Source organism: Lepidochelys olivacea, assembly GCF_965140295.1.
Source record: "Lepidochelys olivacea isolate rLepOli2 genome assembly, chromosome: 5".
Taxonomy (NCBI): domain Eukaryota; kingdom Metazoa; phylum Chordata; order Testudines; family Cheloniidae; genus Lepidochelys; species Lepidochelys olivacea.
The window spans coordinates 21882765-21899400 of record NC_140415.1 but is presented as its reverse complement, the minus strand read 5'-3'; the positions used below and the strand labels follow the sequence as shown (position 1 = coordinate 21899400).

At 40.6% G+C, this 16636-nt stretch overlaps 1 protein-coding gene across 9 annotated transcripts in view; it reads right to left on the bottom strand.

The window, feature by feature from the left end:
* The window catches only part of NEDD4L (NEDD4 like E3 ubiquitin protein ligase), a 374946-nt gene that overhangs the window by 11681 nt on the left and 346629 nt on the right, over nucleotides 1-16636 (bottom strand). For all 9 annotated transcript variants that reach the window (XM_084629494.1, XM_084629492.1, XM_084629493.1 and 6 more), the window contains 7 exons: nucleotides 15710-15831; nucleotides 14330-14400; nucleotides 11778-11873; nucleotides 5695-5768; nucleotides 2059-2119; nucleotides 1142-1201; nucleotides 516-623 (listed from right to left, as the gene is read on the bottom strand). In XM_084629494.1, the coding sequence (XP_084485620.1) occupies nucleotides 516-623; nucleotides 1142-1201; nucleotides 2059-2119; nucleotides 5695-5768; nucleotides 11778-11873; nucleotides 14330-14400; nucleotides 15710-15831 (592 nt within the window). The remainder of the gene's footprint in view (nucleotides 1-515; nucleotides 624-1141; nucleotides 1202-2058; nucleotides 2120-5694; nucleotides 5769-11777; nucleotides 11874-14329; nucleotides 14401-15709; nucleotides 15832-16636) is intronic.

Sequence of the window (16636 nt, the reverse complement as noted above, 5' to 3'; positions counted from 1 at the left end):
TGATGCAACTCTACTTTTCATTATCAAGGAAATATTAAGAGAACTAAGTATGTGTAGCTAGGCTAATGATCACTGGGAGACACAATGACAGTATACAAATATGTGGAGAGCTTAAACAGCAATATTGGAAAGAAATAATTTCAAGCAGTAGAAGAGGGCAAAGCACAAAAAGGATAAAACAAAAAACCACACACACTCAGACCTGGTAGCCTGCTAAACAGGGTGACAGTACAAGCAGTCTGCTTTGGACGTAACTATCTTGAATAATTTTGTATAATCTGCAAACTCTGACAGAGTTCAACATATTCGTTAACGATCTGGAAAAGGGTCTGAACAGTAAAGTGGCAACCAACAAAAGAAGAATGGTAGTTATTATCCAGTGTGTGTAGAAGATACTGTTCGGTGTTTTCATGGAGAAAAAAACAGACTTCACACCAAAACATACTGTATCATACAGTGCAGCATTCATCTCAGAAATAGAAGGATCATGAGAAGAGTGGGGTAAATAATATTACCTTCCAGTACCACTGGATGACAGGATGATTTGGGCAGTAACCATTCTTGTAGATTGTGTGTTGTCTCCAGTCGTTAACATCAACATCTCCAAGACCACACATTAATAACTAAGTATGGATGTAATTGTTAAGATGTTAATAGAAAATGGTGCACAAAGGAAAACAAAATAGCTACACAAAACAGTCTTAGTCCCTCCCTCCGCTGTCTCCTTTTAAACTGCTAGGCCGTGCATATACAAATACAAAGGGAAGCTCCACTATCTCTAGTAGAGTTCCTGAAGAACGTTGACCTGTGCACTAAGATGAATGTAATTAGTATGTACGCTCAGTGGGACAGGGACCACATCCGTTGCTGAATCAGCAAGTTCTGAACATGCTTAAGTACCTACCTCAATCTGTACAAATATGTTTGTTTGTCCCCCCCAATTTAATGAGAAGCACCTCTCTCAACTCTAGGTCATGATGATCTAAAACACACATTCACTAGACCAAATAATTAGAGAGAAAAATCTACCCGCTCCCTCAAATCCATTCACACACCATTCACTCCAGAAACTAGTATTTCTAAGAATAATGTGCAGTACTGATTTACTGTCTACAAAACAAAGTCATGTAAAGATACTAACCTCCAACTCATTTTCATCAAAAATTTTAATCAAGTCTATAGGAAGGAGTTCTGTGAATCCCTGAAAGAAAAACAAAACAAACCTAATGTCGTCTCAAAAATAGATTTATAATATCTGTTTTTCTTTTGGCTGACATTTCTTAATTTTAGAGCAAACTTCCTTAACATGAACATACACTTCCATACCAGATGGTGATTATTATATTGTGGCATGGAAATTTTATTTATTTGTTTTTTCAGACAAGGATTTTTCAGTTCAACAGGCCTATGGTGAGTAGAATTTCTGTCGGCTTCTAAAACCCAAACCACTATGTGGTTTCTGTAAGACTATGCATGAAATTATTCTTGTTCGTGAATTGATGGGAGGGAGGAACTGACTGAAGCCAGACACTTGGCCTTTGGTGCTCTGCAGTAGCAACCCTTGTAATTTTCTAGAAGCCAGAGCCTGAAAAATGTGCAGCAATGGATAGAACTGCAATGAAATTTGAAACACGCAAGGGAGAATTAAAGGTAGAATCTGTGGATCGCTGGGTTCCAGGATCCATGATTGCAGGACAGTGTGGCACAGAAGTAATCGCTGCTGGCTGGGGAGGAAAAGAAGGGTTTTGAGAATGGAATATAGTTGGTGGTCACAATAGAAAGGTGATGTTAGGATCATCAGTTAGAAGTTCATGTTACTTAAAAGGTTTTCAAGGCTTTAAAATTAAGTTGAAAGAGAATGAATATTACAGGAGAGGAGCCATAAAAGCATTTTCAGGATATTACTATTTTTTTCTAAACACTGTAGAATTTTGGGATCCTGCAAGATTTCCCACCCATAACTTTGAGGCCTGACAAGTCCATGCAAAAAAGATGAATCTTGCTCTACCACAATAAATTGAAAAGATTATTTGGCAGAAAACAACTAATGAAGCTTACCTCCAAGAAAGCGTTCATTTGTTTCTGAACTCTGTTTACAAACCTCCACTGGATGACTAAGCTACAGCAGATAAACAGAAATACTTTTATTAGAAGATATAAACAGAATGTTTAAAGATCTCACTATTCTAATGTTTTCAGTTTCTCATTTATAGCTTCAGTAATCATTCATCAAATACTGATATAAAATAAACAGAGCAAACAAAGGGAAAAATGCCTCCAATTTATGCTTGAGTTTGGATGTCTACTGAGCATATGAATATGTGCATCTCTTCATTAACTGCTCAAATTTCCATGAGAAGACATAAGGTGGTGAAAAAAAATCACAGATGAGTATAAAAAATAGTAATCCCAATGAACAGCTTACATTTAAATGGCTTTGGATATATGTTTAAAAATCTTTAGATATGACTGTTCCACATCATTAGGAAGTTTGCACTAAAAGTACAGAAGTTAAATTAATCTTTTTTTTCCTATGGAGATTAAATTTATTTTAAGCAGAACATGGTGAAACAACTTGGTCTCTGATTGAAATAGCCTAGAAAATGCTAAGTTTTTTAAAAAATGGGACCCTCAAGGTAGACTAAGATACTTATTTATCCTTATTTTTTAGGCAACTAAAGAAATAGTCGGTCCTTCAAAAGCACGGAAACACCCAGGCGTTCCCAGTGAAGCCAGTCTAAGTTACTGACTCATTTAGATATTTAAATATGGACTTAAGGGCCTAACTTCAGGCACCCATTTTTAAAAGTCTTAGCTTGAATGTTTTATACATATAAAGTGAATTTGGGATAGTAAGTCATTCCACTAATTCAATTAAAAAGCAAAACTTCTGAATTTTGCCTACAGCCTGCATTTCCATTAGAAATTTTGTAGCTACTTGTTTTGTGACTGAAATCTATATTACTATTATGATTGCTTACCTTCGTACCATTATAAAAATTACTACTGCATTTTACTATATGAGTGGTCAAGAGAAGGTATACAATGTACTAATGGATTATTTAGGAAAAGTCAAACAATTCATTAAAAACAGAATTCATCTGAGTGTGATTTAGGACCAAAAGAATGAGAGTTTGGAACTTTTAACAATTTTCTACAGATTAAGTGAATTTATACAGAAATTATATCTACAGACAATAGCACTGATACATCCACCTGTGATAAAACAAGGAATTCAGTTTTTGGGAAGGGTTTTTTGTTTCTTTTTTTATTTATTTCTCCTAGGAAGGACTGTAAAATGATTTAAATAGTCTGCAAACAATAGTCACTACTATATTTAAACAATCTATACTGCCAACAAGGTGTACTGAAACTCAAACATTTATGCCGCTTCTTTTCCAATACTCAATCACTTCTGCATTAACATTTTGTGTCTTTTTGAATAACACTTTAGAATTCCAATTCCTTCCTCATTCCTTCCGTACATTCACAAACACACTCTCTTGATTATTGTGAACATATAATTAATATAGGGGTCATATAAGAAGTACATTTTAGTTATCAGGATTGTGAGGAGCTATTGGTTTGTATGTTTTATTTTTTGGTGGGTAGAGAAGGTGAGGAAGACAAAGGTGTAGTTTATATTTTCATACATATTAGCTTGAGTATTGTTAGTGTAATGGAGAATACAAATTATTTCCATGTACTGGGAGGAGTGGGGGCGGGAATCCCTGTGGAATTTTATGAAAGGATTTTTTAAGATATGCTATTTATTTCCATATAATGAAAGTACAACGAGGAAATGAGGACGTGTACAAGTAAAAGCTACCCATTCCGCATCTCTGAGAATAACTTGAATATGTGAGTCAACACAGGAAATACCTAGGTGCAAGCAGAATTCACTTGCGCAAACTTTCACAACATAGCCCTAGATTTTCAAGGAGCTTGTTAGGATATAGATATTCAGGCCTGTCTGTAAAGGCCTATACTCTAAGAATTTAGGTGTATTCTTATCACTAGTTATAGAGGTATAAAAGAAAGAATCAAAATCACTGTCTGCAGGTGTAAGGTCCTTCTCTTACTGTGACAGTCTGAGGCCCTGTGCTTAGCTAAGATCTTTGGCTAAGCAGCAGAGGCATCCATAAGCTGGGAAGCGAATGGTCAGATCCTCACATTCCAAACTAGTCACATTGAAATAAGGTGCTATTGGGCTGTTAGGAATTCAGTCCTGTCCTGATAGTGCCTATCACCTCCAGAGAAAGGGAAGTGCCTAGAAGATGAAAAAGGAAACTTAGTTTGATAGCATCCTGTCTGGCAAGAACTCACTTATCAATAGCTGGGATGTGAAATCCTCATTTCTTTGTTGTTCTATCACTGTAGTCCCCATTTCCCTATTGTTTGTCAGTATAATCTCTGTCTGGTTCTGTGATTGTTCCTGTCTGCTGTAGAAATTAATTTTGCTGGGTGTAAACTAATTAAGGTGGTGGGATATAATTGGTTAAATAATCACGTTACAATATGTTAGGATTGGCCAGTTAAATTTCAGTAAAATGATTGGTTAAGGTAGAGCTAAGCAGAACTCAAGTTTTACTACATAGTCTGCAGTCAGTCAGGAAGTGTGTGTGTGTGTGTGTGTGGGGGGGGAAATGGGAACAGGGAATGGGGGTGGGGAAATTGGAATCATGTTTTGCTAAAAGGGGAAATGGGAACAGGGACACAGGTAAGGCTCTGTGGGGTCAGAGCTGGGAAGGAGGACACTAAGGAAGGAAACTGGAATTATGCTTGCTGGAAGTTCACCCCAATAAACATCGAATTGTTTGCACCTTTGGACTTTGGGTATTGTTGCTCTCTGTTCATGCGAGAAGAACCAGGGAAGTAAGTGGGTGAAGGAATAAGCCCCCTAATAGAGCTTTTCTTTATTGCTCATTATTAAGAAGAAAGAGAAAATAAATGTTTATAGCACCTAGTTTTGTGCGTCTGCAAACACAACAGTCAGGAAAAGTGACATGTCTTCAATCAAGTAAAAACAATTAGGCTTGTAGGTATATTTTAGATGTTAGCAGCAGCAACAGAAAAGAATTCATAAAAACAGAGGAGAAATGAGAATTTCTAATGGTTTTCCCAGGAGAGTCAGTCAGTACACTGGAAACCTGCCAACAATATAAAGTAAAAAAGTAGCAACTATTCCTTTTACAGGTTCCAGTTCAGTATGTTACTTAAGCGTGTGCCTAACTCTCATGCATCTTGCTGAACTGTGACCAGAATGTTGAACAAAACATTTATAAAATACTACGCAAGTAAAAAGAGTTTTGTTTATGAGTGCTTGTTAATACATTAATTAGAGCTTTACTGTTTGCTAATTAGTATTAATAATGGCAAAACCCAGAATGGATAGATACCCAGTATTGAAAGTACCACCTCCCAAAACATCAAGATGGCTTTTAATACATTCCATGCATTGGGTTGATTAGTCTTGGTTGTACTTTCTACAGTGACTAAAAATGATAAAACCCAAACCAGCAAAACACTAATACTCAGACAAACCATGTTAGTAAAAAGGATTTTTCTACTTAATGATCAGTTGTCTGTAGAATTTATGCTGCACACTGGAATATCGTAGCAGGTTAAGTTCCAAAAAGCATGCTACTACGGTTAGACAGACTTTTAAATTAATACAATAAAGTATATACGTACTCAATATATTCCCTTTTGTTTTCATTTGTTACCATGATTTCTGACCCATTTGGCTTCAAATCGACTTGATATGTCTGTATTTTAAAAGACAAAACAAACCAAACAAACAGAACATGGAATTATTTCAGGAAATATATCTTTAAGATCTACTATCTTTGAATAGTGTGTTAAAAGTTCATTAGGAGACTGTTATTACATAAGTATCTGTTAAACTATTTTCTAATTCATAAGCCCTCTATAGATTTCAATGTATGTTAAAAAGTAACTAATATGTAGAAATAGCTAATGAGGCTTTTATACTGAGTGTCAAGATGTTTCATATTTAAAGCTAGCTAATCATTAGGACAGATTTCTGTATGGTCATTTATGAGCTTGCATTATGCACTGTATTGACTGTGAAGCAAATTTTGGATTACCACCGCACAACACTTGGGACAGCAAGCCTGCTATGGTGGCTATCTTCCAGCAACACAAAGCTGCTACAGTGTCAGCTTAACTGGCATATTTCTCCAGTATGGGCAAACCCCTGGGTAGTACAGGGAGCAGTGTCCAGGGGTAAAAGAAAATGAGTGCTGGGGCCATGGCAGCTAGACATAAGACAGACATGGGTTGCTTTAACTTATGCTAGGGACTGGTCCAGTCTGTGGAGGGAACAGGATTGGGGGCTATAAAGGTGGCACTTTTACCCTCTGCATCTCCTGAACTGCCTACTACCACACCAGAGTCTGGGTCATTCTCCTTCCGTCTCCATTCACGAATGTCCCCTCTTCCCATGCAGAAAAGGGGATATCATTCACTACCATGGGCTCCATCTCCCCTTCTCCAGATTCTGTATGGGGGGGTTTATTTCACATGGCTGGGGTCGCTAAACGGGTGAAGTCTGACTGGTGGGTGATGTCTGAGTGGTGGGTTACACACATCATTCCCTGTGGAGCTTAGATGAGAAAAACACAGTCCAGGCTGTATGCTCTTTTCTATGGAGCCTCCCCTTTGAGGTGGTGCCAGAGCAAGAGGGTGCCCCTGGAATCTATGCAGATCTGAGGCGCCCACTACAAATGAAATCTCCTTTAGTGGTTCATTAATACTGAATTGTTTAGCAGGAGGGACATTATCAGAACCCTAGGTCAGAGTATGAAGAATCATTTGGATAATGAACACGTTACAGTTTTGGCAAAATGTGGAACAGCTATCTCAAGATCTAGACAAGTATTTTGAAGAATTTTAAAAGTTAGCAGACAGCATAATAATCAGAGAAACTTTGATTTGGAAAAGGGCACCACCATGAAGCAGATTAGAAGATTTTGTTAAGCAGAAAAACCATGAGCACAGAATTCTAAAGAACGTTTCTGATGATTATATAATTCTGCTAGAAAGTGAGTAACCTAGATGGGGAAAAAAGTATTAAGACTGAAAGCAATTTACTGTATTTGTTTGCCACTTACTCATTGGTAGATCCTTTAAAACAAGAAATGTCAAAATTTACAGTAAACTAAAATAGATGCAAACAATGATCTGAGGAAAATAAAACTGACAAACAAGAGTTCAACAGAAGTTACTCTGGATGAGCACTGCATAAGCCAGAGAATGGGATCTTTTAATTAAAGAATGGAATGGCAGATTGAGCACAAGATGAGCTGTAAAACAACATATGTCCCTTAGCAGCAGCTGCAAAGGAAAAAAATAAAAACAGTATATTTGTCATGAAAGCGAATACAATGTCTTCAGGCTGGTCTCCAGATTCCTGACTAACACATGGGAACAGCCAAACAAGTCCCTGAGAGAACCCTCTGAAGTACTAGTCCGAGTTCACATTATGCTGGAACTGGACTCTAGGTATTTAGTCAGAATCTGTGAGTACACCTACAGTGCAAACATGAGCTTTGATTCGCTCCTCCAGTGCAGGATGTCCATTTGGCCTGGACAGTCTCTATGTAAAAGAATAAATGGACACAAATCAGACGTCAAGAATTATAACATTCAAAAACTAGTTGGAGAACACTTCAATCTCTCTGGTCACTCGATTACAGACCTAAAAGTTGCAATTCTCCAACAAAAAAACTTCAAAAACAGACTCCAAACAAGAGACTGCTGAATTGGAATTAATTTGCAAACTGGATACTATTAACGTAGGCTTGAATAGAGACTGGGAGTGCATGGGTCATTACACAAAGTAAAACTATTTCCCCATGTTTATTTCCCCCCCCTCCACCCCCCACTGTTCCTCAGAGGTTCTTGTCAACTGCTGGAAATGGCCCACCTTGATTATCACAACAAAAGGTTCCCACCCCCACGCCCCAGCTCTCCTGCTGATAATAGCTCACCTTAAGTGATCACTCTCCTTACAGTTTTCAGAGTAGCAGTCCTGTTAGTCTGTATTTGCAAAAAGAAAAGGAGTACTAGTGGCACCTTAGAGACTAACCAATTTATTTGAGCATAAGCTTTCGTGAGCTACAGCTTATGCTTATGCTCAAATAAATTGGTTAGTCTCTAAGGTGCCACTAGTACTCCTTTTCCCCTTACAGTGTGTATGGTAACATTGTTTCATGTTCTCTATGTACATAAATCTCCCCACTGTATTTTCCACTGAATGCATCCGATGAAGTGAGCTGTAGCTCACGAAAGCTTATGCTCAAATAAATTTGTTAGCCTTTAAGGTGCCACAAGTACTCCTTTTCTTTTTGTGGATACAGACTAACACGGCTGCTACTCTGAAATTTGGTCTAGGATTCATCTTAAGGGAGACAAAGGATGAAAGGCACTGGTTGACTTTAAGCTGCTGTTCTGCTCCTGGCAATTTCTACTGCCACATCCTGAAATCTAGTTCTACTGGTGGAACCCATGAAGTGAATCTAGCCCATGTTAGGTACAACCTTGTACTTCACTCTCAGCATCTTCATTTCAGAAGTCGCCAGTAACTGGGGACACAATAAACTAAGTATCTAGTAAAATGGTGCTGAGAAAAGAGAGATTTGATAAAAACTATCACCAACATGGGACGGACACACACGCAGAGCACAGAGACTCCCAGCTATGCAATACCTGAAGGTCAGAGAAGACAACAAAAGAAAATCACAAATAAAAGAACAGCTTTAGCCTCCTGGTCAAAGGGGATAAAGCTATTCAGATCCCAGACACAAATCATAAAATCATAGAATATCGGGTTGGAAGGGACCTCAGGAGGTCATCTAGTCCAACCCCCTGCTCAAAAGCAGGACCTATCCCCAATTAAATCATCCCAGCCAGGGCTTTGTCAAGCCTGACCTTAAAAACTTCTAAGGAAGGAGATTCCACCACCTCCCTAGGCAACGCATTCCAGTGTTTCACCACCATCCTAGTGAAAAAGTTTTTTCTAATATCCAACCTAAACCTCCCCCACTGCAACTTGAGACCATTACTCCTTGTCCTGTATGGCATCCAGGAAGAGGCAGGATTTTGTTGCTGTTTTGTTCCCATCACCAGAAGCTACATTGCATTTAGACAATAAGAAACAATCTCAGAGCCATTATGGGTTCTGAATGTAGCACAGTGTCCTTTCATTTTATGTTCTTGAAAGGAGGCTCCCCAGCACTTCACATATTTATAATAGCCACCCCATGGATTTCCTGCCTTGTTTGTAAGAACTATCAAAATCCTCCCCCTGTTGTTCATTAAAGGAGAAAGAACAGATGTTTGAAATTCTATTACTGTTCTTCACTTCTTGCATATTTTTGGTCTATGTATATAGAACAAAAACATCAAGGACAATAGCAAATTCAGGAAGCAAAGATGTCTCCCGCTCTGGTATACACAACTTCCTTAAGGATTTCATCCAGTCACTTACACAAGGAGATTCTCAGGGAGCTAGTTCCTCAGAGCACTTCGGTGCGATACAGTGAAATCAACTATTGGAGAAAATTTGGGCTGTTGTGTTGTCATCTAACACATGACAACACAACATGCTACCTTCTAAAGGCTTTTGCAGCAAAAGGAGCTGTCAGCATTTTGCCTAGTTGTGAGTTTCATTAGTCTCTGGCTGAGCTGTGATTCCTCAGTCCCATAACAGGTCCCATACTCCCTTACCAATGACCTGCTTCCATTTATACCTTTTGGGGGAAGCAAGAAGTATCCTTCCTTTTGAAATTCCTTGTTTACCATTCCTAACCCCAGTCTACTGCAGTCAGACTGGAAATACTCCTGTACGTGCCACTACTCCTTGTGGGATTTCTCTGCATTAATGTGGGGAGTCTACCAGTCTCAAAGTTGAGAGGGAAAGTAGTAGACCAGAAGGAAGGGGAATGTTTTCAATTCTACCATTGCAGAAAGGAGGTGATGCGACAAATCAGGCAACACCACCTCTCCACCACTCCCAAATGACATGGATACTGGCTGGCCCCAGGAGAGGCACCAAAGAGAGATGGACTGCTGGCCAGACGGTGGGACTGGAGGTAGTCAGATGGGGAAAACAGCAGGGGGTGGGGGAGAAAGAAAAGAAATGGATGCCCAACCTGGCCTGTATCTCTCTTCCCCCACCACCCAGGAGTTGAGGAAGTTCCTGCCCTATGTGGCTCTCCCAGAGGCTATATGGGATGCAGGGGGTAGCTGGGAGGACCCTGGCCTGAGTCTCTCTCTAGCCCTCTGCACCCCTCTGGGAAATGTGGGAGCTCTGGCCTTTGTGGTGCCCCAAGTGGAAGGGGAGGAGGGAATGGACTGATGGGGCCAGATACTAGTCTAAGTGTGCGTGGGGGAGACTTGTGGAGGGAGTGCGGAAGCCTGATCCAGTTCCTGCTCCATGTACTGCCCCCAGCAGGCACCTTGTGCCACTAAGGCAGTGTGCTGAGTGTGGGGGAAGGGAATCCAGCCTAGTTCCTTTCCTTGCCACAACTATTCTGTTAGCTTCCAGGCACTCCCAAGTAGCCTGTGCTGCCTTGGCAGTGGTGGAACATTTAAGGGGGTGGGATAGCGGGGCCTGGGCCAGCCCCCATGGGGGGCAGGGAGGGAGCACTGGCCAGCCCCGCTCTGCCCCCAGCCACAGCTCAACACCCGGCTGCAGCCCTGGCTGCTGGCCCACTCTGTGGCCTAGCCGCGGCTCCGTTCCGAGCCCCGGCTGCGGCTCCGCTCCCAGTGCTAGCCGTCCTTCACCCCTGGCTGTAGCTTCGTTCCCAGACCCAACCCCAGAACCTCCCACAGCTGTGGCCCCGGCCCCATTACCCCTGTCCATACCCCCCCCCAAACTCCAGCAGGGGGGAGGGAGGAGAGCACTTCCGAAAACTTTGGGAACCACTACCTTAGAACATTTGTGGTGTTTAGTTACTTTGGCAGGCTGCCAGAGTTTTCCTGACAAATGTAAGTGAGAGACAGAAAATAGTGATTTTTAACAGTTTCTCAGCAAAGGCTTAACGGAATTTCATGGGACAAAGAAATGGCACTTTGGTAGCCTCAGGGTGGGTCCCCCTGCGAATATCGAAGGCCTGCTGCAAATATAGGTGGTGGAAGAGCTTCTAAAACGAATGTCACAAGAATCTTTTATAATGGAGAATGTTAGGCAATGTAAAAATAGCATTTGCTACCAGCTCCCCCAAGAATAAGTTGGTTGTTCTTGATCTAGTTCATTTTCAATAGTGTGTATACAGTAAAAACAAACGCCATCTTCACTTGGCACCTTAATTGGCAGTCTGATCACAGAGCCCAAAGTCTGCATAGGGCATCAAGACACCTACTCTTTCACTCCAGAAGTGGTCCCTCCAGAACAAAAGCTGAGGAACTTTTCTAGCACAGTGTTGGAGAAGAGCTTGTGTACACCACTTCTTCCCATACAGTTTGTCTGAGAGGACTGCTATTTAGTGCCCTCCTGGCCACTGGGCCTGAATGGACTTACTTATGGAACTTTCCCATAGTCTCAGCTGACCCCTGGAGAAAGGAGTCCAGGATCGGAAGCCTGCGTGGCAGTTGGCAGCACTAACCATTAACACTTGAAAGTTCTGACTGAGTTCCCAAACCACAAATACTGCCCAGTATTAGTGAATGTTTGGCAGTAACTGACAAGTAAAGAAGAAGGAAAGGTAAGTTTGAAATCTTTGTTTTCTTTTTTAGTAACTGATACATACCTGTCCAAAGTTTTCCTCATCTATGCAAAACATGAGATCCAGCTCCGTAGGGTCATTTTCCAGGATCCATTTCAAAGAGTTATAATATTCACTATCCTGTAGTAACAGACCAGGTTACGATTAAGCACTCTTTGAAAATGCGTACATTATTGTTTACTTGACATTACATGCTATAGACTATAAATATAAAAACCAATAAACTGAAATTAGAGCTCTAGAAATAATTAAAATGGACTGCAATCTCTCACATTTCTTATCTGATTGTACAGTCTTCCTTTTCATTTTGGTACAGCTATAACAAAGTGGAAATCAGATAGTTTGCATTATTAATTTACATTATTCCTGAATACTATATTTTCTATGTTCACACTCATGACTGTGTTATTTATACAAAAATAAATCAAATTAAAATGGTCTGTAATAGCCCAGTAGTATCATTTCATTCCAAGGCAAAGCTGATACCAATTTATTAAGTTGCTTTATTAAGCTGAAAAAATCCATCAACTACTAGATGCCTACTGTTTCCCTGGATGGTTCATATCCTCAACTTCTCCTAGATTTACAATGAAAGAATGAGCCAACAGGAGAGAAAGAACAAAACAAAAAGAATAGTGAAAACGGCACCTGCAAAGGTGATCAAAAATTAAGGTTTCCAATTAAAAGAGGCAAAAAAAGTAAGTGAAAAGTTTGTTATTAACTCAGAATCCGATCAGAACAGGGTTTGTTCATTGGACTGAACAAGTGACAAGCAAACTCCAGTGAGCATGACAAAGACAGTGGGAGGAGGAGGAGCACAGATCAAGCAGCTGAACGGCATTTTTAAAGCAGTGCATTCACGGTCATGTGTCACTGATCGAAAAATACCCGTGACACTCTAGACACCAACAAAGATCAACTGCATCTTGCTCCTCTCCCATGGAACAAACTGTTGAGAAGACCAAGAAGAGTTGTTGTAGAACTAAGAACTAGTCAGGCAGCATCGGTTTTACATCTGCTAACAGAAATGATCCAGGGGGATTATCAAGACCTTGAACCCCATCCCATGGTAAGGGGTGGGGGGGGGGGGAATTGGGTAAGGGGCAGGGAGACCTGGGGGGCAGTCAGGGGACAGGGAGTGGTTGGATAGGCATGGGAGTCCCGGGGGGGCCTGTCAGAGGGCAGGGGTGTGTATAGGGGTTGGGGCAGTCAGGGGACAAGGAGCAAGGGGGATTGGATGGGTCGGGTGTTTTGAGGGGGGCAGTCAGGGGGCAGGAAGTGGGAGAGGGCAGATAGGGTCTGTGTCTAGGGTGGGGGAACTTGCAGAGTGATCTCCCACCTCTGCGGCCTGTGCTCCCCACTGCCATGCTAGACATTTATTGACATTGTGCAAAATTTTTCAGAATTTTTGTTCTTTTGGTGCAGAATTCCCTCAGTAAAAATGTAAGTCACAGAGATAATTGTCCTGCTCTAGTCACAGAGGTAACTGTCCTGGGTTAGGCCTCAGCTAGAGCATTGTGTCAAATTCCTGATGCCACTCTTTACGAAAGATGTGTTTAAACTGCCTAGAGCCCAGAAAGAACAACAAAAATGATAAAAAGGCTTAGGGAACAGGACCTATGAGGAAAGGATAACAAAAACTGAGCAAGTTTCATCTTGAAAAAAGACATCTGAGGAGAAACCTGATAACAGTCTTCAAATACGTTAAGAGGATGGTGACCAATTGCCCTCCATGTCCACTGAAGCTAGGTCAAGAAGTAATGGACTTAATCTGAAGCAAGGGAGATATAGATGAGATATTAGGAAAATCTTTCTAACTATAAGAGTAGTTAAGCTGTAGAACAGGCTGCCAAAGGAGGCTGTGGAATCCCCATCACTGGAGGTTTTTCAGAACAGGTGGGACTAAAACCTGTCAGGGCTGGTCTAGCTTTATTTGGTCTGGCCTCATCACAGGAGACTGGACTTGATGGCCTCTCAAGGTCCCTTTCAGCCTTACATTTCTATGATTCTATATGCCTGCCCATTGGTCTACTTAGTTTGGGAAGGGAAAGGAGGAAGCAGAAAGTCTACAGCATAAATAAGAAAACAAAAAAGCACCTCAAGTTGTTTTTCTAATTGACCCCTATTTTTCCCCATAATTTTAATGGATTACGCCTAAAATCACTATCTTGGCAGACACAAAAGTACATCTATTAAAAAATAAGAAATGTTCCCCAAGTTCTCACCGCTCTAACTTGTGTTTGCCACCATGTAGTTTATTAGAAGTATTAGCTTTTACAATTTCCCCAGAGAAGAAACTCATGTAATTGACAACACTAAGAAGTTATTTGCAGTGTTGTTGTAGCCGTTTTGGCCCCAGAATATGAGAGCGAGAAGGTGGATGAGGTAATATATTTTATTAGACCAGTTTCTGTTGGTGAAAGAGACAAACTTTTGAGCTCCAAGAGCCAGACCTGAAGAAGAGCTCTGTGGAGTACAAAAGCTTGTATCTCTCACCAACAGAAGTTGATCCAATAACAGATATTACCTTGCCCACCGTGTCACTCAACACTAATAAGTTTTAAGTGTTCACTTACCACTGACTCCATGTCTTTCAGTGTTATTTGTTTCCCTAGCATCATCTTATAAAAAGGCCTGATGAAGAAGCCTGAAAAAAACAACCCGAAGAGGCACAAGTAAATAGATTGACTCAGCAAATAATAACACTGCTAAAACCAGCACTCTTTCACACCTTTCAATGTCCCAAGGAAAGAATACGGAGAGAATTAGAAAAGAAAAAAATACCACATTGATATCAGATTAGCAAGTGTAAAACAAAAAATTATAATCAGCAGCCACTGCAGTGTAATATATCCTAGTAGTAACAGTACAAGCATAGGTCATTTCTTGGGGATTAACAATCAGCTAAGAGAGATGACATCCTGAAGTGAAGCCAGGGGGCCGTTCATTAACCACAGCCACTCATTACAACAGTCCCTTGGAAGTGTCCTGTGTTACTGTTGTCATTAAAACTGATCACTATCCCTAGCCTTCCACAACAATCCACCCAGCATCCACATCCACTGTCATTCTGACAGAGTCCTTGGGAGAAAATGAGTTGAAATAGCACTCCAGCTGCAGCAGCTGCACAGAAAACCCATATTTTAGTATTATGTATTGCCTCAAGGTTATGATGTAGCTTGCGGCAATTCCAATTATTAAATTGTTAGAGGATAAAATCATTCAGGCAGCGGAGGAAAGAGAGCGTAACCTCCACTATTCTGCTCTACCCACCATAGGTCAAGGCATAGAATAGATTTGTTCCGGTTTAAAAAAGCATCGTATTGCTTTAGCTTGCCAATGGCAAAGAAATTGCCCTCTGTTAACACAGATACAACTGCTTAAGTCAACACGACTTTCCCATCTTTTCTGTAAGCACAGAGGACCAGTTCTCCACTCCATGGCAACAGATTTATGGCAGTGTAACTATCAATGGAGCTACAATGTAAAAGAGATAAAAAAGTCTGGAGAATTTAGGTCCAAGGGTTGAGCTCCCAATTTATGAGGTGCCATTCTGCTCTGCAAAGTGACTGTAAAAAAGACATTGTGAAGTTCATGGTTTATTGTGCCTTAGTGACTCCAGATAAAATGGACTCAGTTTAGAAAGAGTCATCTTTATAATTGCATGCTTATTTCAGGATCCCAAGGTCAACCTGGAATATTTCTCTCTCACACCACACCAGTAATAAAAGATTCTACAGATCAAATTATATCCTCACTGCCACTTGTGCAACCTCACAGCCCTCAGCTGTGGCTGATTTGAACATAGGAAGCAATTCTGTAGGTGATGCGCTACCAGGAACAGAATGCAGCTCACTCTCCTTTAGCTATGCTGGCTCTGCAAGGGCTCACAGGAGTAAAAGTCAATAAAAATGACACATGCCATAACAACATTTATTATTTTTTTTTAAACTCACCATCTAATAGCTTCCCATGAAACACTGCCAGGCCAGCAACTCGTCCAATAAATGTGAAATAGGACAGATGATCTTCATTACAAAGACCTGAATTGGGATTAATCTGAAGGGTATAGTTGTCCCTTTTTTTTTTGAAGAGAAAAAAAAAACTGTTTAAATAATCAAGTAGTTGACTTCAGATACATTAATAAGCAATTTGACTTTGGGCCATCTATTTTCTATTTCTGCAGTCAAGTAGGTCAGTATTTAAATTTTTCTTTGTGTGCCTTAGCTGCTGCATTTTACAGATTGCTTACTGGGGTGAGGGAGTCAAAACTGTATTGTTAGGAATGTAAGAATCACCATACCAGAAGTGACTGACATTGCCACTTGTGTGATACCTGTCTCCAAGTGTGGTGAATGCAGGATAGGTGAGAATGGCATTACACCCTATTCTCCACCGTGCACCACTTCACCACAGGAAAAATGTTATTTTTCTTAAATATGTAATACCTCTATAGCCTTCACCAGATGACCAAACTGAGGCATGTACAAACACAGAAAAGGACATAGTCCTTGTTCTGAAGGGTTTATAGTCTAAGACATGACCTGAGCGAGTGATCAGGTTATGCCATGCAGCGCAAGGACTGCTGCTGCTGCTGTGATTTTATCATTCCTGTCGCTAAACCTAACAGCCAATACTATTCTTATTCATATAAATGTCTAATTGTTTAAAAAAAATCTTAACATCGAGATGGGCCATTGGCACCACAGCAACCTCGAGAATGAAGTGAGAATGTTCTTTCACCCAGTCTGTATGCTGGGGGAAAAGAAGGGCACAAGGACAAATAAGAGGAGAGCTGTAAAATGATGACACATGAACAGAAAATAATACATTGCTACGATAAACACAATGATCACATGACCGTTGCCACGTGGCTGTTCACA